Genomic DNA, 23308 nt, shown 5'->3' on the forward strand with positions numbered 1-23308 from the left:
CGTTATGAGAATTCATCTGTGCTTGATCTTTATTCATTCTATTAGTGACTTGACAGAAAAATGAATATTGAAGGTTTCACCACACTAAAGACTAGTTAGTATCTCTATGACAATGCAGACATCATCCTGTTATTTCTTGAATTTTTTAAACCAACAGTTTACAGTCTAATGCACGTGTCAAACTCAAGGCCTGCGGGCCAAATCGTAAAGTTGTTCATAAACTGCATCTCCCACAATGCATGTCGATTTTGTGACTCGCAAAGTGATCGTATCCCGCCACTAGATGGCGGTGTTTCCACATCAGCATTTAACTGAAGCGGTTTTCCAACAAGTGATGTTGAGAAATATTTACAAATAATCCCAAAATGTACAAAAAGAGAAAATTGAAACAGAAGGAGGTACAGTGTATCACAAAAGTGAGTACACCCCTCACATTTCTGCAGATATTTAAGTATATCTTTTCATGGGACAACACTGACAAAATGACACTTTGACACAATGAAAAGTAGTCTGTGTGCAGCTTATATAACAGTGTAAATTTATTCTTCCCTCAAAATAACTCGATTTACAGCCATTAATGTCTAAACCACCGGCAACAAAAGTGAGTACACCCCTAAATGTCCAAATTGAGCACTGCTTGTCATTTTCCCTCCAAAATGTCATGTGACTCGTTAGTGTTACTAGGTCTCAGGTGTGCATAGGGAGCAGGTGTGTTCAATTTAGTAGTACAGCTCTCACACTCTCTCATACTGGTCACTGAAAGTTCCAACATGGCACCTCATGGCAAAGAACTCTCTGAGGATCTTAAAAGACGAATTGTTGCGCTACATGAAGATGGCCAAGGCTACAAGAAGATTGCCAACACCCTGAAACTGAGCTGCAGCACAGTGGCCAAGATCATCCAGCGTTTTAAAAGAGCAGGGTCCACTCAGAACAGACCTCGCGTTGGTCGTCCAAAGAAGCTGAGTGCACGTGCTCAGCGTCACATCCAACTGCTGTCTTTGAAAGATAGGCGCAGGAGTGCTGTCAGCATTGCTGCAAAGATTGAAAAGGTGGAGGGTCAGCCTGTCAGTGCTCAGACCATACGCCGCACACTACATCAAATTGGTCTGCATGGCTGTCACCCCAGAAGGAAGCCTCTTCTGAAGTCTCTACACAAGAAAGCCCGCAAACAGTTTGCTGAAGACATGTCAACAAAGGACATGGATTACTGGAACCATGTCCTATGGTCTGATGAGACCAAGATTAATTTGTTTGGTTCAGATGGTCTCAAGCATGTGTGGCGGCAATCAGGTGAGGAGTACAAAGATAAGTGTGTCATGCCTACAGTCAAGCATGGTGGTGGGAATGCCATGGTCTGGGGCTGCATGAGTGCAGCAGGTGTTGGGGAGTTACATTTCATTGAGGGACACATGAACTCCAATATGTACTGTGAAATACTGAAGCAGAGCATGATCCCCTCCCTCCGGAAACTGGGTCGCAGGGCAGTGTTCCAGCATGATAATGACCCCAAACACACCTCTAAGACGACCACTGCTTTATTGAAGAGGCTGAGGGTAAAGGTGATGGACTGGCCAAGCATGTCTCCAGACCTAAACCCAATAGAACATCTTTGGGGCATCCTCAAGCGGAAGGTGGAGGAGCGCAAAGTCTCGAATATCCGCCAGCTTCGTGATGTCGTCATGGAGGAGTGGAAAAGCATTCCAGTGGCAACCTGTGAAGCTCTGGTAAACTCCATGCCCAGGAGAGTTAAGGCAGTTCTGGGAAATAATGGTGGCCACACAAAATATTGACACTTCAGGAACTTTCACTAAGGGGTGTACTCACTTTTGTTGCCGGTGGTTTAGACATTAATGGCTGTATATTGAGTTATTTTGAGGGAAGAATAAATTTACACTGTTATATAAGCTGCACACAGACTACTTTTCATTGTGTCAAAGTGTCATTTTGTCAGTGTTGTCCCATGAAAAGATATACTTCAATATCTGCAGAAATGTGAGGGGTGTACTCACTTTTGTGATACACTGTAATTTAATGAAAGATGGGAAGGTGAATACAAGTTTATGCTTCAAGACGAAAAACCGGTACGTCTCTTGTGTTATGAGGCCGTGTCTGTGGTAAAGGAGTACAATATAAATGTAGATATACATTATAAATATACAGTATAAATTTGCCATTTTGACACCAAACAGAATTCAGCCTCCAAGAAAAACAACAAATTAGCTTGAATTTGACACTCTGGTCTAATGCAAATATCTAAAGACCCCTGGTCAACATTTCTTTCCTTTAACAAAAATTAGAACATTGTCTCTACAAGGCACGTACCACAAATCTAGTAGTAATTGGCCAAATTATATTTATTATTGCTTCATTACCTTTCTAAAATAACTGTTTTACATCCTCTACAAGAAACAGGAAACATAAACATTACATGTGGCATGTGCAAATATCATTGTTTTCCCTTTTCCAATGTTAAATATGGCAAAACAAAAATTATTATTTTTATTTTATTATATGTAAAAAAAATGTTTCTTGTACAGAATATTACTTATTTTCCATTTATAAAAATAGCAAAATAATAATAATAAAAAAGAATTGAACTTTTTCTTTTACATGCCCATTTGCGGACACCTAAATATCACATCCCAATCTGAAATTGGCCATCTTAATGCAGCTCTCCCTCTTCAAACTCTTCACTTTGAATTTCCATTTCTATGTAAACCTACAAACTTTGTCCATATGAACCTCACACTTTGTGCATAGTCACGCTCGACAGAAAAGATCCTCCCCATTTAGTTTGGCAAATAATTCATGTCTGCTAAAACAAAATGAATAATTACTTCTCATGAATATTTTCATGGCTTCTGAATACTGGTGTGCTTTACACCGTTCAAGCTGATGGCTGGCGGTACCCATGGTAATCAGGTGCTTGTGAATGGCTGCTCAGACAGGGAGACCCAATCCATGATGCCACCGATAAAAAGCTTTTGTGCTGATTTTCCTTTAGAGGCTTTTTAGTTTTGCATTTAATTATTGCATTTTATGTTACTCGCTGAATACAGTCCTTTTTTGTAAGCTTGTATGGCATGCTGCTTCGCTGTAGTACCTGAACAAGAACTGCACTTAAAAATGATGAGGCCAGCTCTAGCAGACAAACATTACTTTTAAAGGTTATATTTTAAAACAGTGCCAATGTGAAAGTCACTGAGTTCAGTATGATGTATACTGCGGTGTTTGTGAAGATAATGGAATGGAATTTTAAAGTCTCAAGTATGTGAACTAAATCTTTTGAATGTTTTGAATGGCATATACTGATTTACATTACTTTGAGGCATTTTAGGTGAATCATGCTTTTAAAAAAGGAAATGTGTTGCCACTGGTTGGCTGGGTGCCATCTAGCGGGCATAATTGGCAGTGCCTGCAGGGAGGGGTGACCGGAATATGTGGGAGGGGTCTTCAAATGCTGTGTATGGACCCTGATTGGCAGATAGAGGCGCCTGTGCAGAGTGCATGGGTGAAAAAAGGTTCTGTTAAGGGCTGCGCGCAGGTCGAAGGAGGCGTGAGCAGCAATATACCCTTAACTGCAAAAACAAATCGGGGATCCCCAGCAGCGGAAGACAAATTGTTTGAACTAAATTGGGAGAAAAATGGGAGAAAAAACACATAATATATATATTATGAATGGAATGTAGAAATAGAATGGAAGGCACAAAACATTCTTTTTACAGGCTACAAAAACTACGAGTAAAGCAGCAGCTGTCAGATTATATCTTGTAGTAGGTAACAGCAAATTTGGCAAATAAAGCTTATGGTATTAAGTATTATATCAGCAGAGATTGTGATGGTGTAAAGGTGCCATGGTGCATCTGGACATTGATAACTTCTTGTTGTTTAGGCAGATGTTTACAAGTCACAAAAAACGAGTCAGAGTCAAGTCACGAGTCTTTAGGCTACAGTCCGAGTCAATTTATGAGTCAACATAATATATACAAAACCTATATTGGAAATGTAGCGTTGAAACTAATAATATGTAAGTTCAGACAAAAAACAACAACAGATTAGCTAACTGTATTTAGCCATTTTACTTAGTGCCTTTACTTTCCTAGGTACCAGTTAAATGCTTAAACTGGTTTAGCTTTCATTGCAAAACAAAAGCAAGCGATAAATCAGGCACAGTGGCCAAAATCCAAAACACAGCAAAAAAAATCCATTGCCAATGCTTACCTTAACTTCTGTACTTCCAGATGCTATTAAATTTATAACCGTGTGTCCCATTAGGAATATAATTTGTTTATTTGTAAATGTGCTTATAATTTAAAACCTCCAAACTTTTCCCGGTTGTGAAGTAAAACACTAACTCGTTAGAAAGCCAATCAAGCGTTTCACTGACAATCATCTGTGTGATGCTGCAACCTAAATAAATACAAATGTCTTACAAAAAATTTAAATCAGAAGGTTCAATCGGTTCAGAAAGTGGTTCTTCCAACCATTAGCACCAATTCTGTAGGAGCGTTTCATTCACACCAGCTGTTCCAGTGAAGTGTACTACGTAGGGTATTCCACCATTTTAAGTGAGATTTCAATCCAAAGGAGGGAGTAGTGAGCAACGCTTCATCACTATGCCGGAAGCTGGCTCGAACATTTACCGCGTTGCGGGTTAAAATGGGTGGAGTGTTATTAGAGATCAGAAAATGACATGATTAGAAAGATGTCGGATCATTCATATATACAGTGTATCACAAAAGTGATACACCCCTCACATTTCTGCAAATATTTCATTATATCTTTTCATGGGACAACACTATAGACATTAAACTTGGATATAACTTAGAGTAGTCAGTGTACAGCTTGTATAGCAGTGTAGATTTACTGTCTTCTGAAAATAACTCAACACACAGCCATTAATGTCTAAATAGCTGGCAACATAAGTGAGTACACCCCACAGTGAACATGTCCAAATTGTGCCCAAATGTGTCGTTGTCCCTCCCTGGTGTCATGTGTCAAGGTCCCAAGTGTAAATGGGGAGCAGGGCTGTTAAATTTGGTGTTTTGGGTACAATTCTCTCATACTGGCCACTGGATATTCAACATGGCACCTCATGGCAAAGAACTCTCTGAGGATGTGAGAAATAGAATTGTTGCTCTCCACAAAGATGGCCTGGGCTATAAGAAGATTGCTAACACCCTGAAACTGAGCTACAGCATGGTGGCCAAGGTCATACAGCGGTTTTCCAGGACAGGTTCCACTCGGAACAGGCTTCGCCAGGGTCGACCAAAGAAGTTGAGTCCACGTGTTCGGCGTCATATCCAGAGGTTGGCTTTAAAAAATAGACACGAGTGCTGCCAGCATTGCTGCAGAGGTTGAAGACGTGGGAGGTCAGCCTGTCAGTGCTCAGACCATACGCCGCACACTGCATCAACTCGGTCTGCATGGTCGTCATCCCAGAAGGAAGCTGACGCACAAGAAAGGCAGCAAACAGTTTGCTGAAGACAAGCAGTCCAAGAACATGGATTACGGGAATGCCCTGTGGTCTGACGAGACCAAGATAAACTTGTTTGGCGGCGCCCTGGTAAGAAGTACCAAGACAAAAGTATCTTGCCTACAGTCAAGCATGGTGGTGGTAGCATCATGGTCTTGGGCTGCATGAGTGTTGCTGGCACTGGGGAGCTGCGGTTCATTGAGGGAAACATGAATTCCAACATGTACTGTGACATTCTGAAACAGAGCATGATCCCCTCACTTCGAAAAGGGATAACGACCCCAAACACAACCTCCAAGATGACAACTGCCTTGCTGAGGAAGCTGAAGGTAAAGGTGATGGACTAAACCCAATTGAGCACCTGTGGCGCATCCTCAAGTGGAAGGTGGAGTAGTTCAAGGTGTCTAACATCCACCAGCTCCGTGATGTCATCATGGAGGAGTGGAAGAGGATTCCAGTAGCAACCTGTGCAGCTCTGGTGAATTCCATGCCCAGGAGGGTTAAGGCAGTGCTGGATAATAATGGTGGTCACACAAAATATTGACACTTTGGGCACAATTTGGACATGTTCACTGTGGGGTGTACTCACTTATGTTGCAGCTATTTAGACATTAATGGCTGTGTGTTGAGTTATTTTCAGAAGACAGTAAATCTACACTGCTATACAAGTTGTACACTGACTACTCTAAGTTATATCCAAGTTTCATGTCTATAGTGTTGTCCCATGAAAAGATATAATAAAATATTTGCAGAAATGTGAGGGGTGTACTCACTTTTGTGATACATTGTATATATATATGTCACACGTAACTAATGTTAACACATGCTCACTTTTGTTGTTTACAACTCACTTTTTGCGAGTCACGAGTCGAGTCCGAGTCATTTGAAACGAGTCCGAGTCGAGTCTGAAGTAGGGCTGGGCGATATGGCTGAAAAAGTCATACCTCGATATGCTTTTGAGAAGTGGCAATATACGATATAATATAATGTAAACTTAAAGTACAATGGCAGGCCACCGCCCGTATTTTACCTTATATTATCTTAAAAACAAAACATTGTAGTTCTGATAAATTCTGACTAATTAGTGTTTATATTTTGTATTATTACAGGCCGTATTTGTATTCAAATTGACAACATTTATATTGAACAAACCAGCAGAATCTCACAATCACATTTATGATGTCCGTTTTACTTCAAATTAATGAGCGTCAAAAAAATCCAGCACCGCGACCTGATGACTTGGAAAGTTGTGTAGTGTGAACTGGCATTACGTGCAACTCAGACTCGTGTCCCCATCTCTGTGTTTAGGAGACAATAAATCACACTGCATATCAAAAAATGTTAAGGAAAGGTGTGTGTGTGTGTCCATGAGCTAAATTAAACAAAATGACAAATGCACACAGACACACAGCATTAATTGCAAATAGGTAGGAATATTTAATTAAAGTTGTGTGGTGGTAATATTGAAACACGCACACACAATACACAATATACAAACATTTTTTTTTCCAAAGGTACAGTCTTAAAATTAACATAAAGTGTAAAGAAATCAAGGATTATTTTCACATTTCCTTGTGTATATATTGTACTGTAGGATTTTTTCTTTAGTGTACGAGTTTGTGCCTTTGTATTTATACTTAAAGTTAAAGCAGTAAAAGCCCATGAGGGAAATGGCTTGGAAAGCTGAAAGCTGAAAAAAAGTCAGATTTTTATGCCATACTGGACATTGAATATTAACAACCTGAAATAGTTTGTCAGTAATGGAAGCATAATGTTCTCAATATGATTTTAGGAATTTTCTTGTTTCTGTAGAAGCATGCACATCTTAATTAAGCAAAGCTTAGAAGTTTCAAAGCTTTATTTAGATAAAACAATTAATACCAACTAGGCTGCAAATGAACTTATTAATCTGTAAATTGTTTTTCCTTATTAACGTTTCACACAACGGCAATTACTGGCTTTGACGATGATCATTTCTAAAATAACATTTTACTGTATATTTACCAAACAGAATTTAACAGGATTTATTTAAGACAATTAAAAAGCATAAAAGCTTTAATTCTACCTGATTCTACAGAAGGGGCCATAAAAAGTCTACATGATGCTGTCCTGATAAAAGATGTCTTCATGCACTACATGACAACAAAGCTAAAGGTAATCAAGCAAGATAGGAGTCGATTATAAAGAAAAAACACATCTGTGAATATACCATTAAGTGATAGTAAACAATATAAAAATACAAACAAAATCAATAAATTCTTACAATAAGCAATAAAGAATTAAAGTGAAAATAAAGTGATTTGATTTCCCTGTTACGTTCATGGTTTTAGTTCATTGTTGTTACATTCTTAATTACAAGGATTTCCGTTTCTCCTACTGTGTTCACGTGATAAGGTGTTGGCAAACAGACAGAATAAATGACTTAACTATACACCCAACTAGTTCCTAGCCACCAAAACTGAACTACGCTTTCAAAATAAGATCACGATAAACTGTCAATACTCTAATAGCACTTCACATAACTTCACAAAAACATCACCGAAACGAAAGCGAGCTGGATTCTTGATTCTGATAGTTTTGCTGTATTGCACTTAAAACAGTAAAGCAGTGCGAAACAGAACTGAAGTTAACTGAGATATGATATTAACCAGATTGTTCAGATGACAGACAGATACAGTGCATCAAGTATATTTCTATAACTAATCTTATGATCCAGTGACGATGTCCATTTGTGTATCGTGATCAAACATTTCAAACGTTTTCTTTATCAACCCACACACCCAAAGATAGACAAAAAGGACTCCCTATTTTTACTATAAAATCGAAACATTAAAAAAAGATAAAAGCATACATACGTTTTTGACATAAATGTATGAAAAAGTGTGTTAAGCACACACACGCGCACACATTCTAATACAAAATTAGATTGATTCTCCACCTGCAGGTCAGCTAGTCCAGCAGTGATGATATGTAAACAAGACTGATAGGGTAGAGAAGTCATGAAAGGTGGGATTTGAATATGACAGACACTTAGTTGGCAGGATCGAACGTGAAGTCCCTTTGATTAAGCAGCTCTGCTCTCAAGAGGCCTTATTAACTGTAATAATAAAATAAAATGCATGTTACATACATATTGTTAACTTGGGCATGAATGTTATCATTAGATGGCAGACATTTATTCACAACTAGGGGTGTTATGATTTGAACATTTTACTGTTTAATCTAGTGTGGTACAGAAGCTAAACATACTGACATTTCTGAGCTAAATTAAGATAAATACTATCTAATACTATCTAGAATAATATCTGTAGTCTTATAGTACAAATACATTTCTATTTAAATCAGAAGTTTGTTTGTTTATTAGGATTTTAATGTCATGTTTTACACTTATGGAATGGTATGGAACGGTAGTTACTCATTTCACAAAATTAATCAGTTCACAAGGTTATATTAAACACAGGACAATTTAGTATCTCCAATTCACCTCACTTGCACGTCTTTGGACTGTGGGAGAAAACCGGAGCACCCGGAGGAAACCCACGCAGACACGGGGAGAACATGCAAGCTCCACACAGAAAGGACCCGGACCGCCCCACCTGGGGATTGCTCTGTGGTTTTTGATCCATCAGTGTAAATGAATAAACAGAGTAAATATTTTATCTGATTTTTAGGAATGTATTGATGTACATTTGGGTGTGTATTACTTTTCTTTTTATCTGCAAGGTCAAAGATTATATTGGGTTTCCCAATTTTGCACTACATATAACAAAAGCAATGCCTTCAGTGGGATAACAATTACACTACATTAAACTTTGACCACTACATTAATAAATCATGTAAATATTTAAATAAAACATCAAAATTCTAAACTGATCATGTTGTTTTGGAGTTTGATTGAATCAGTCTGATTTGATTATTGGCCAAAATAAAGACATGTTAGTGGCTGGCCAGCTTTTAACATTTACCAATAACATAGTCATTAGGTAAGGGCACCTAAAGGTGGGACGGTAAAGACTGACCTCACGTAAACAATTAATAATTTTTAAAACAATTATTATACACTGTGAGTTATAATAACAACATAAACCTAGTCAAAACACACACATAACTCACTTGGTTGGCACAGTTGGTGAGCCAGAGCGGTGGAAGTGAATGTTCTGCCACTTTCCGTCACGGCGATGCCAGACCCTTGTCTCCTCTGACTGCATGGTACGAGGCATGTTGTTGGTATCGATGTACTGAGTGAGCCTGATGTAGGCTATGCATGCAGCTTCCTCTCCTAGCAGGTGAACGTGAGGATTCAGTAGAATGGTGTGGACAGTACGTCTTTGGCTTTTTGACAAAGCTGAAAAATGGTAATGGTTTTAAATAGTAAATCACCATGGGGTCACCATCAAGCATTGTTTATTTGGCATTGTTTAGCTCTTTATTGTTAGATGTCAAAGGAAGTAAATGATTTCATTGGCTAGAGAGCTGGAAATGGCATTACTAAAGCTTTCTAATGTGTCTGCGAAATGATTTAGTAGAAGGGGTGGAGAAGTAAAGTCACATTGATCCTGTAAGTTTTGCCTATTATTTTGCAATGCAACACTGGCACCATTACCAAGAGAAGGGAGTAAGCTTGTCCCCTCAACGTTGTGTAGAGATCGACTATATTAATCCAGTTCATTAAAAAATACAAACAGATGCCTAAGCTGGGTAGACGTAGCAATACAAAGCATTTTGGATCAATGTCCTAATGCATAACCCAATTAGATCTCAGCTTCAGCTCATGGACAGATTACGTCCCTCTTAAAAACTAGAAGTAGAAAATGGAATGTATCTTTTTGTCAACAACGGCAAGTAACGTAGGTCCTGTGGCATTAAAGCATACCCACACCACCACTACTACTTCCCATGCCCACCACCAGACCCCTAAAACTAATTAAAAATGCAGGAGCACACTTGGCTTTCAACCAACACAAGTGCTGCCACATGACCCCACTGCAGCACTCTCTTCACTGGCTTCTTGTAGCTGCCAGCATTTAATTCAAAACAATGATGCATGCATACAAAGACAAACACACACCTACCATAGAGCACTCATTAATCCCTGACCTGTACTACACACTCTTGGCAAGCCACATCTGGCTCACCTTGATCCACCCATTAGAACTCAAGGTTCTTCATTGTACTGTCACCAAGGAGGTGGAATAAAATTAGCCTGTCTGTTTAAACCTTTTCACTGATTATGTAAATAAAAACTAACCTTATAGTTATTAACATTTATATGCCATTTTTTGTTGCATTGTTTTTTGATAGACAATCTGATTAATTTTGTAATTGTGGACCTTAAAATGGCTTCATAACTAATGTATTTCCACCCATTAAAAACTATATTTGGTACTGCACAATCACTCATAACTTACGTCAACGTTTAAACAGTCTGTAGATGACTTACAGTTCTCAAAGTAGAACCGATGGAAATCTGTTCCCTCCACGAGATTACCCAATGCCTCAGGTTCAAAGGAGGTAAGTCCAGGGTCGCAGATCTTCCTGCCAGACATAAACAGCAAATTGGTGATAATTAATATATAAATAGACTGTTAGAACACCAGTGGTAAAATACCTATATGTATATGAACACTCACGTATAAGCTTCCAAATCTCCATTGTTGATAGCCTCAATTAGCAGCTCAGTCACTTTAATAATCTCCTGTTTCCGTGCTAAAGCAAAAACACAACATGATTTGCTGTTAACATTTCTGAGGTAAACAAATGAACTCAGCACAGGAATTACTGGGTGCAAGTTGGGAATGCATTAATAATACATAAGTCCATTGGAGGAAAGTCATGTACACGTACACTCATTAAACAACCTATTAACAGGTTACATAACAGAATTTTACACTACATTTTACATAAAATTTAGAATTTTACATTTACATTATTGTGATGATAATAATAATAATTATTAATACAAATAAAGTCTAAAATGACAGAGCTACATAGGTCCTACAACCTGTGCAAAAGTATTGAGCTTGAACAAAATAATTCTATGAATCACGTTGTTCTTAAAAAGTGCATGAGCCAGCTGCTCCACTAACTTAAACCTGGTTGTAGGTTCCATTGTTCTTAAGCTTCAAACGGGGTGTACATGTTATTTTTTACATTTAAATTATGAAAAACCTAGACCATTTAGTCTACCAAGTTACTGCAGTAATGTCTGGTCAATCATGTTTACATTGTGTATGCTCAGAAAAGAAAAAAAGGACATTTGAGACAAAGCAATCCTCATTAATCTATTAAAAACAATATTGACCAGCGTTCCCATTATAAATTAACGTTTTTCTTTTATTTCTCTAAAATCAGATGTTTGTGGACTGATATATCTGTTTGTAGACTTATTGTCTATTTGTTTTGAACGTCAACAATCAATAAATTTTTTTCTGAAGTAAAAACTTCGCAGTAAAAATCAATATTTCTACTTTAAGGCTGTCTTCATAAAGGCCAATGTTCAGTTAATAATTTCTGTCCTGGGCTGCACCCTGGACTCAGTGGAGGCAGTGGGAAAAAGAAGAATGATGACCAAGCTTTCATCCTTAATGGAGAACACCTCTCACCCACTGTATGAGACAGTGGCAGCACTGGGCAGCTCCTTCAATGACAGGCTTCTTCACCTGCGTTGCTTGAAGAAGAGATACCGCAGCTCCTTTCTTACTTCTGCTGACAGACTATATAACCAGCACCGCCCCAAGCGCAGACAATCGTCTCCATCACAATAGTCTATATGGTATTAAACGGCTCTAAAGTGCAATAACTTTTTAAAATATGTGCAACACCTGTTGTACTTTGTGCAAGAGTATTATATTGTACTTTGTGCAAAGACTATTTTTTGCCATTTTTTAAACTAATAATACATAAACTAATTAATGACCGGGCATGTACATACACAAAACCCTAAGGTGCACCCACAGATTTGAGTGGGCAGTTAAGTGTCAGGTAAACCCTGGTAGTGCAATTCCACTTTCCACCACCAGAGAGCACTCTTACAACACACACGAATACAAGAACACCAACTCTGACGTCACAAATAGTACACTGTTTATATTACGCTTTTAAGCAAAATTATTGTTATTACTGACCAAATAGTGATTCAAGTTAAATGCGAATGTAAAGTTAATTTAGTTAACTTTTATTCTTAGCTATATGTACAAAAGAATATGTTGTTAAAGTGTCTTTTCACTATATTTCGTTTTTTGGTATCTGTAAGCAAACTTTAATAAGAACGACACAACATACTTAATAAATAATATTTAAATCAATGTTGGTCTCCTTTCTGACACTTACACTGAATGGTGATGTGGCTCTGCAGTGGCTGAGACCGTTTAAAAGTGGGTTCTGGGTTAAAGCAACTGGTTGCTACGTTCACACAGAAAAACAGAATAAAACTGGCTAGGAGGACAAACAAATTAAGAACCAGGAGCAGTTTGAGGGTGTAAGTACAGCACACCTCAGCTGCTGGCCATTCACTAGAGAACCACCAGAATGAGAAGGAAGATAAAGAAGAGGAGGAGGAGAGGGAGGAAGAAGAGTGTCTGCATTGGTAGATTTTAGTATGAATTGGCCGTTGGCGTTCTAGTAGGGTGTGAGAGGAACAAGCATGGCAATTAGGGAGTTTACAGAGGAGGGGAAGGTAAGGAGTAGTAGTGAAAGGTGTATGGGTGAGTGGATATATTTGCATACATTTGTTCGTGAAACAAGGGTGAAGGGAGGAAAAAAGGAAAAGGACAAAAAAAAGAACAGGAATTAAATGAGTGGAATTTAATGATAAATATATCCAATAAGCCCATGTATTGCTGAACATTGAAAAAGGAAAATGATACAGAAAAGGAAAAACATGAAAAAAAGATGTCACTTTGGAGTGACCTTGCATAATTAGTTTTCTACAATGACTAAGTTTATAGGTTACAATATCTGCATACACTATGTGGCCAAAGTGTTTTAGGACCCCTTTTTCAGCTTGGTTTAGCTAATTCAGTCATACATCCGTGTTAATAGACAAACACTGGTAGTAGAATGGGATGAAATTAAAGGCTTAATAGCTTTTACCATGGCAATGGTAATGTAATATAATGGTATTTTCACAGCAAGTCAGTTTGTCATTGTTAAAGTCCTGAAGTCTGTATAAAGTCAACCTGTTCAATACACTATATAAGCAAATGTCAGGATACACTATATTGCCAAAAGTATTCACTCATCCATCCAAATCATTGAATTCAGGTGTTCCAATCACTTCCATGGCCACAGGTGTATAAAACCAAGCACCTAGGCATGCAGACTGCTTCAACAAACATTTGTGAAAGAATGTGTCGCTCTCAGGAGCTCAGTGAATTCCAGCATGGTACCGTGATAGGATGCCACCTGTGCAACAAGTCCAGTCGTGAAATTTCCTCACTGGACTCACTGGAAATTTCCTCACTACTCACGACAGAAACTCAGCCACTGCTTTAGCATACCAAGAGATTTTGGACAATTTCATGCTCCCAACTTTGTGGGAACAGTTTGGGGATGGCCCCTTCTTGTTCCACCATGACTGCGCACCAGTGCACAAAGCAAGGTCCATAAAGACATGGATGAGCAAGTTTGGTGTGGAAGAACTTGACTAGCCTGCACAGAGTTCTGACCTCAACCCGATAGAACACCTTTGGGATGAATTGGAGCGGAGACTGTGAGCCAGGCCTTCTAGTCCAACATCAGTGTCTAACCTCACAAATGTGCTTCTGGAACAATGGTCAAAAATTAAACCTAAACCTAAACCTTGTGGAAAGCCTTCCCAGAAGAGTTGAAGCTGTTATAGCTGCAAAGGGTGGGCCGACATCATATTAAACCCTATGGATTAAGAATGGGATGTCACTCAAGTTCATATGCGTGTGAAGGCAGACGAGTGAATACTTTTGGCAATATACTGTAGTGTATTGTATTTTATGAGGGCTTTTTTGTTCTTTTCACTTTCTTGGCACTTACTATACAACACACCATTACTTTTCATGAATATGGACCAGAATACCAAACCATTCACAAAAAAGAAGACAACTACCTACAAGTGACATTTTGCTCATTCTTTCAGTAAGAGCATATTTCTTCTTCTCAGTAACTCTTAACCAAACAGTGCCAAAATCAGCAGATCTTAACTACGCTGATAACATTTGGCTGTATTTCTGAGGTTTTCCAAATTAAGTTATTTAATGTGTGTGTTGGAAGTAATATTTTTAAGACCTGGGGCAAACCAGTTTGGCATTAGCCATCAATAAATAGTTTGTTGGGCAGCATGATAAACAGACACTTCATTAATGACCAGATAAAAACTAAGCCTAACAGAAATCCAGATACTGCTGGAATGTGATTTCATATTATGATTGCAATGACATATTCCAATGATATAAAACTGAATAAAATAAGGTCTGCACATAGAATAATGAAATACTAATAAACACTAGTAAACCATAAATCTCCTTAATAGGCTGGCTGGCAAAGGCCATCAGTGGTATGCTGTTGGCCACTTCATTAGGTATGTCTGGTATTCATGCATCATTGTCACACAGTGACAGTCTGCTATAGACAGCTGACATACAAGGGACAGGCCTGATAAAAGAAATACTTACAAAATGACAAGGATGAATGTAAATAAGAAATGAACTAAACCATAGTGTCTTAAGTACTAACAGTACTAAAGTATTGGCCAATCTGTTAGAATCTTTTCAAATTAAGCTGTTATTCCAGGATAACACCCATTCAATATTAAACCAATTGTGCATAAACATTATTTGTGCATAAATGATTAAAAAATGATTAAAAAACTTTATCAATAGCCTCACAACAACACAAATAATGTTATATCATTTTGGTGTATTATTGGAATTCTCATGTGTTCTTCATTTGCATCACAAATGTAAACAACCACTGAAATACAGATGTATTTACATGATAGCTAATCTTGTGATGTCAACCCGTCACCAACAGCCAAGCATTTAATAATGTGCATCAAAGCAATGTGATTTCTCTGCTGAACAAAATCTAATGCAGGACATGACATCACATTTTTGCCTATTAATCACAAACACTTATTAAGAATGCTGGGACATTATTTGAAATGCTAATAAAAACTAAGACTGGCAATTTGTAAATTCTCTCTGATCTCTAATAAATGTAAATAATATACATATATTATACTAATAATATTAATTATATTGTAATACATTTCAAGAAAGTGCAGAACATGATGTTTAACGTTTTGCTTTACAGAAGGCATCCTTTTTTGTAAATATGAGCTAATTTCAAGTTAAAGCCTGCTACTCATTCCAAACAAGTTGAAACAGGAACGTGTTTACCACTGTTACTTCAACTTTTTTTTGTAACAACAACTGTTTGGGGAGTGACGACTGATGTAAATTTATCCTGTTTTAAATTTTTTTTAAAGTCAAAGTTAACTTTGTCATTCAGACTATACAGCAAGGAGTGCACAGCTGAACGAGATTGCATTTCTCAAACTTCAACGTGCAAATATAACAAGAGCTTATACATGTAAAACAAGACAGATACTAGACATCGTAGACAGACATAAAATACACGTTAAGTAAAAAAATATTGCATGTAGTTAACAGTGGTGATGTAAGTGTTATTGCTATTGTAAAGAGTAACTGTAAACTTACCCCTGGTGAAAGTAATAAAATGCTCAGTGCTAAATACTTTGAATTATTGCACAAAAAAGAATAGCTGCATCTTTCATCCATATTTACTATTATCTTTTTTTTCACCATTATCTTTTGCAGGTATTCAAATGAGCAATTACACAAAGTTTTATTTACCTATTTTTCAATTTGTGCATGTGTACAGTCTTAACTTGAATTTGTGAATACACAGACTGACTGTGTTTATTGCCAACTGTTCAATAAAGTACACTCAAGCCCATGTTTCGATATTCATTACATAAGCTGGCTTGGGTATTATTATGGATTCCCAAAAAGGATTTAGTAACCAGAAAAAATCTAGGCTGACCTTCTCGGCCTTATGCCACCACCATGCTCACCAGACAGAGTAAATGAAAGATGAATTATAGTCAAATATTTCTAGTAGCCGATTAGCTCCAAGTTATGCCAGCTGTATTTTAGAAATGGCAGAATCATTCAGTTTAAGCTCTGTATAAGAAGTTTACTTTCATTTCCCATGTGTCACTGTTGTACAGTAGTTTGTAAATATTTTTTTTTAACTATTGATCCCCCATGAAAGTAAAGTCTTGCTCAATGTAAAAGGCAATAATGTGAAAAAGTTATAGTAAATATTTGAAAGTAACTTTGCACTGGGTGTTTGCCTAGTCTGGTTGTGAATCCACCTTTCATAACAATCCATGTAATTTTGGCAAATTAGATTAACTTTTTTCATGCAACACTAATTTTACTGCAGTACCTTTCACATCCTCGTCTTCAATAGTGGTGTTGGCACTCTCTGATGATTCCTGAAAATGGGGCAGAAACATTTAAATTAGTTAAGCCATTACCATCAGAACATACTGTGGATATGCATTCAACACACGAAATATGATACAAGCACCCATATTAAAACATACAAAGAAAGGCACGATAAAAACAGAAGCTCCAAACAGACTTTATTGTCCTCAATGCCATTTGTCTTCTTGTCATGAGAAAGGAGTCTTAGAATAATATTCAGTGAGGCATTAAATTGCATGTACTATGATATACTACTTTATGTATAAATAAATGTACAGTGTATCACAAAAGTGAGTACACCCCTCACATTTCTGCAAATATTTCATTATATCTTTTCATGGGACAACACTATAGACATGAAACTTGGATATAACTTAGAGTAGTCAGTGTACAACTTGTATAGCAGTGTAGATTTACTGTCTCCTGAAAATAACTCAACACACAGCCATTAATGTCTAAATAGCTGGCAACATAAGTGAGTACACCCCACAGTGAACATGTCCAAATTGTGCCCAAATGTATCGTTGTCCCTCCCTGGTGTCATGTGTCAAGGTCCCAGGTGTAAATGGGGAGCAGGGCTGTTAAATTTGGTGTTTTGGGTACAATGAGAAATAGAATTGTTGCTCTCCACAAAGATGGCCTGGGCTATAAGAAGATTGCTAACACCCTGAAACTGAGCTACAGCATGGTGGCCAAGGTCATACAGCGGTTTTCCAGGACAGGTTCCACTCGGAACAGGCTTCGCCAGGGTCGACCAAAGAAGTTGAGTCCACGTGTTCGGCGTCATATCCAGAGGTTGGCTTTAAAAAATAGACACATGAGTGCTGCCAACATTGCTGCAGAGGTTGAAGACGTGGGAGGTCAGCCTGTCAGTGCTCAGACCATACGCCACACACTGCATCAACTCGGTCTGCATGGTCATCATCCCAGAAGGAAGCTGACGCACAAGAAAGCCCGCAAACAGTTTGTTGAAGACAAGCAGTCCAAGAACATGGATTACTGGAATGCCCTGTGGTCTGACGAGACCAAGATAAACTTGTTTGGCTCAGATGGTGTCCAGCATGTGTGGCGGCGCCCTGGTGAGAAGTACCAAGACAACTGTATCTTGCCTACAGTCAAGCATGGTGGTGGTAGCATCATGGTCTTGGGCTGCATGAGTGTTGCTGGCACTGAGGAGCTGCAGTTCATTGAGGGAAACATGAATTCCAACATGTACTGTGACATTCTGAAACAGAGCATGATCCCCTCCCTTAGAAAACTGGGCCTCATGGCAGTTTTCCAACAGGATAACGACCCCAAACACAACCTCCAAGATGACAACTGCCTTGCTGAGGAAGCTGAAGGTAAAGGTGATGGACTAAACCCAATTGAGCACCTGTGGCGCATCCTCAAGTGGAAGGTGGAGGAGTTCAAGGTGTCTAACATCCACCAGCTCCGTGATGTCATCATGGAGGAGTGGAAGAGGATTCCAGTAGCAACCTGTGCAGCTCTGGTGAATTTCATGCCCAGGAGGGTTAAGGCAGTGCTGGATAATAATGGTGGTCACACAAAATATTGACACTTTGGGCACAATTTGGACATGTTCACTGTGGGGTGTACTCACTTATGTTGCCAGCTATTTAGACATTAATGGCTGTGTGTTGAGTTATTTTCAGAAGACAGTAAATCTACACTGCTATACAAGCTGTACACTGACTACTCTAACTTATATCCAAGTTTCATGTCTATAGTGTTGTCCCATGAAAAGATATAATAAAATATTTGCAGAAATGTGAGGGGTGTACTCACTTTTGTGATACACTGTATTTAAACAATGCAATTTGTACAGCTATTAGGTTTTTGAAAGGTTTTAGCATTTGTCTTGATGCAAGTCAAATTACACTCCCATGCTGAAAAATAAGGTGCAAAGATAAGCAAACAAGCATGCAGGTAAAGTAATGAAAAGTTCCAGCTTTGCCTCTACAAAATAACACTCAACATAATTATACAAAACACTACTTTCACAAAGAAAAAAATCATGCAAAGCACTTTCAACATAATAATGGATACTACTCCTTTTCAATAAGTCATGCAATTCTATCCTGTAGCATTGTGTAGTTTGCACAAGAGTCAACACAGACACACTTAGTTGCATTATGTAAAATTTACACTGGAGCAAACCTGAACCAAGCATACCCATTTATATACATAATACCTTGTTTCCATCAGTTGGATTGTGGATAACAGTAGTTTGAGGCTCCTGATCAATGAGTGCATAGGGGAAAGATAGAAAGTCAGGTGGAGATGGAGCAAGAAAACAGCGGTTTGAATTTTATTCTAGTACATGGTAAAGATTTTAAAAGTATAAAGGTCATCAAGCATTGCTTAAGGAAAATGTTTACCAGATTTAGAGTTAAAATTGTACATTATGCAGAGACTTGAAAGACTGGTTGGTATATTAGCCAAATTCAAATATGCTTGACGATCTTTAGAAAAAGAAGAATGACAAGAGTAGGTATAGGTTGTGGGTATAATTCACTTAAATTAGGTCAAAGGTAAACCTACAAACCACTACTTCAAACATTAACATACTAACATTCTTACCCACCTATAGACCAAAAGATGAATATTTTAATAATTCATTGTAAATGTAAGCATTATGTCAATGTCAAATTTTGTTAGGTTGTCAAACAGCTGTGTGTGTTCTGCAGTGCAAAGTAATTCTGTTACATTACCAGCAACTTTACAGTTTAAATGTTTGTATGAAATTACATAAAGCATAAAAAATACTAATGTGTGTAAGTCTGCTCAGGTAACCTAGCAGTAAATTGCACTAGCTCTCAACTGCTGGGATCCAGTTCCAATCCCTATTGGCCATCTACTGTACATACAGACATGATTGGCTATGTCTGGAAGGGGGTGGATGGCCGAGAGCCTGTGATGGATTGGCGTCCTGTCTGGGGTGTGTTCAGACGCAGACTTCTTGTAAAGTGTAAGACAAAGGCAATGCTGCTATAAGTCTGCATGAATGCTTTTTATTCTAAAACTACATGCAACTATAACATTGTTACACATGCACTTTTAAATCACAATTTAAATAACAGAAACTTTATCAAGAATTGTAAATTAGCCCTACATAACATACAATCACACTGAGAAATAGTATTTATAGAAACCTTGCAAAGAACTGTACGGCTAATATAACTGCTTAGCAGATTGTCTTTCATAAAGCATGCAAAATGTGTATTGTTAAGTTTTTGTGTGTGGTTGTCCAGTGACAAGTGCTGCACAGTGAAAAGCTACATTCACACCACAATCACGAACTGTTTTAAAGAAAAGCAAACAAAACATGCAGGTGAGTAAAAAAAAAAAAGACGTTACCATAAAGCTGCTCATGTTCTACAGGAACCTGAGCTACTCTTTAATCCACACTTGACACACAGCAGTGACATCTTTAAGTGTAATAATTTGTGCAAAGAAACCAGGAAGAATTCACTTTTTTTTTTTTTTTTTTACTAAATTAAAATAGAGGTCAGCCCTCAAGAGTGTGACTAGTTTTATTTTCTCCATTAAACTAGTCTGACAAATGCATTTTTTTGGAGTTTGGACAAGTTTGGACTCACATAATTATAATAGATTTATTTCATCTAACTGAGTAAAACAAAAAGCCAACAAGCGCTCAGCAGATGTTGGAAGTTACTGAGTATGTTGGAAAAGCATAACAGGTGTTTCTGCAAAGCTGCTATTATACCAAAATATGACTTGTTAAGTGATTTTTGTAATTCTATAAAAGTTATTTTATATTGTCTATTATAATTTAAAAAAACAAGAAAATACTTTCTTGGTCCAAATTTTGTAGTCTTTTTTTTCAGCTGTGAGCCTCACTCTGATTTGATCCCTGACTAGTAATAAATGCTTGTTTGTATCTGGTCTGTGAACAGACTTTTCCCTACTGATAGACCTCACAAAATAATGGGTAATAATTCTGGCAACTAATTAAAACTGACACAGGCATTGATTATTAATAATTAAGCGAGCTGGCAATATACCCTGTTGAGTACGATCAGAGCTATTTTATTTAATCTTTAAATTAAGAGAGATAACACTTTAAAGTGGCTCTACTGGTAACAAGGTTTTATTCTTCTCTACAGATGCCTTCACATTATTTGCAATAGTAAGAACAAGTGAATACTGACCTCTCTTTTATTTATTAAAATATGCAACCTGAAAAACAGTTTAAATATCTACACACATTTTTCAAAGCTCTTAAAGGAGCCCAATCACTAGGAAGAATAAGGACTAGCTTTGCTACTTTTTAAACACATGCAGCCACCATTCCTTTATAATATCATTAATTATGCAGGTGACTGTACCTGAGGAGGAGTGCTAATAAGATAAAAACCCTGAGAGGGTACTCAGAAATATCAATCCTCTTGGACTCCTAGTCAAAAAGGGCTATGTCATTGTTGGTAATTTAAGGGCCCCCACCCTGTGCCACAGATTATTACACAAAAGGATGATAAACAAAAGCAGAACAACACTGATGAGAAATTACAGACACAGAATACCAGAGCAGGAGAGTGAACTGGCTCTTTGGGGCTGTTGGCTACGTTGACTTTGTTGTTGATCTATAAGTGGGGAATGGACAGAAACAAGACACGCACAGCTGTCCAATGAGAGAACAGGAAATGGTTTGATGTCTTCTGAAAACGTAAAACATGTGGTGCTATTGTACTACAAGCAGCCTGCAACATCTGGAAATGTGATGGGCTAATTATTGCAGTTTGAAAGCAAAATAAGCAAATTTAGGTGAAAATTACTAAATGGATGACAATAGTTTATCATAAGGTACAGCCAGTTAAAGTTCAATGTTTAGTTTAGCAAAAGCACCACATGTTTTGATTCACACACAGGATTTTTGTTTAATTAGGCATAAATTGTGAGTTGAAGGGGGGAAGGAATGAAAAGAAATAACACAGATATTTTTGTAAACCAAGAAAAAAGCTAATAGATCTCCTAATGGAAGAACTCATTTAGGTGGAAAAAAATAACTGGATTTGTTAAATACACTGATCAGCCATAACATTAAAACCACCTCCTACACTCACTGTCCATTTTATCAGCTCCACTTACCATATCGAAGCACTTTGTAGTTCTACAATTACTGACTGTAGTACATCTGTTTCTCTACATACTTTTAGCCTGCTTTCACCCTGTTCTTCAATGGTCAGGACTCTCCCAGGACCCCCACAGAGTAGGTATTATTTGGGTGTGGGTCATTCTCAGCACTGCAGTGACACTGACATGGTTTTTAAATACCATGTCCACTCATTGTCCACTCTATTAGACACTCCTACCTAGTTGGTCCACCTTGTACATGTAAAGTCAGAGACGATCGCTCATCGTTTGAGTTGGTCATTTTCTAGACCTTCATCAGTGGTCACAGGACGCTAACAAAGTATGCAGAGAAACAGATGGACTACAGTCAGTTGTTGTAGAACTAGAATTGTAAAAGTGCTCCTACATGGTAAGTGAAGCCGATAAAATGGACAGTGAGTGTAGAAACAAGGAGGTGGTTTTAATGTTATGGCTGATCAGTGTATATTTTACTACACCAGCTATGAATCAACATGGAGTGACCACTTTTATTAGGTCTCATTTTTCAAAATACCAGATGTTTGCATGACACGTGGCACTGGATCATGAGTGTAGTTATAGAACATTACAGTTATAATATTGCAACATACAGTATATAAATACACCAATATGTAGCAATATTTGAATATAATATGTTTTGCCGAGGTTGATAGAGCAGCAGGAAAGTACTACACATTAAGAAGTAATAGCTGAATTTGTAGGTAACTACACACCCTATTAACTACCTTTGTAAAGGCCTGGTTAGATCCAATTTTTTTGAATAAGAAATGTTGCAGGTCAAGGAAAATTAACTTTCGAGAGATTGTCCAAATAAAACTATGAAGTAAAGATTTTAAGATTCTGCAAGAGAAATAAAATACAGTCCAAGAAAGCTGGATAAATATACATTTGGCATTTAGCAGACGCTTTTATCCAAAGCTACCTACAGCACTGTGACAGAATACAGTCTAAGCAAATTGAGGGTTAAGGGCCTTGCTCAAGGGCCCAACAGTGGCAAACTGGCAGTGGTGGGGCTTTAACCAGTGACCTCCTGATTACTAGTCCATTACCATAACTGCTAGGCTACAACTATTATTATACTATATACAATATATTTTCAGATTACAAACATCTTTTAGTAAAACATCCACACAATCAAAACTCTTTTGGGTAGCCGCTCAGGTGGCGCAGCGGTAAAACACACGCCAAACACCAGAGCTGGGATCTC

At 37.8% G+C, this 23308-nt stretch overlaps 1 protein-coding gene across 4 annotated transcripts in view; it reads right to left on the reverse strand.

Annotated features, from left to right (window-relative positions):
- Window positions 1-6898: 6898 nt before the first annotated feature.
- Window positions 6899-23308, reverse strand: part of camk2d1 (calcium/calmodulin-dependent protein kinase (CaM kinase) II delta 1) — a 112428-nt gene continuing 96018 nt past the window's right edge. For 2 of the 4 annotated variants that reach the window (XM_062994058.1, XM_062994057.1), the window contains exons 14-18: window positions 16925-16973; window positions 11110-11185; window positions 10920-11014; window positions 9593-9824; window positions 6899-8576 (exon numbers count right to left, since the gene is read on the reverse strand). In XM_062994058.1, the coding sequence (XP_062850128.1) occupies window positions 8573-8576; window positions 9593-9824; window positions 10920-11014; window positions 11110-11185; window positions 16925-16973 (456 nt within the window). In that variant the 3' untranslated portion in view covers window positions 6899-8572. Of the gene's footprint in view, window positions 8577-9588; window positions 9825-10919; window positions 11015-11109; window positions 11186-16924; window positions 16974-19159; window positions 19205-21512; window positions 21573-23308 lie in introns of those variants that run through there. The other 2 variants (XM_062994059.1, XM_062994060.1) reach the window with 2 other exon arrangements.

Source organism: Trichomycterus rosablanca, chromosome 4, assembly GCF_030014385.1.
Source record: "Trichomycterus rosablanca isolate fTriRos1 chromosome 4, fTriRos1.hap1, whole genome shotgun sequence".
Taxonomy (NCBI): Eukaryota; Metazoa; Chordata; class Actinopteri; order Siluriformes; family Trichomycteridae; genus Trichomycterus; species Trichomycterus rosablanca.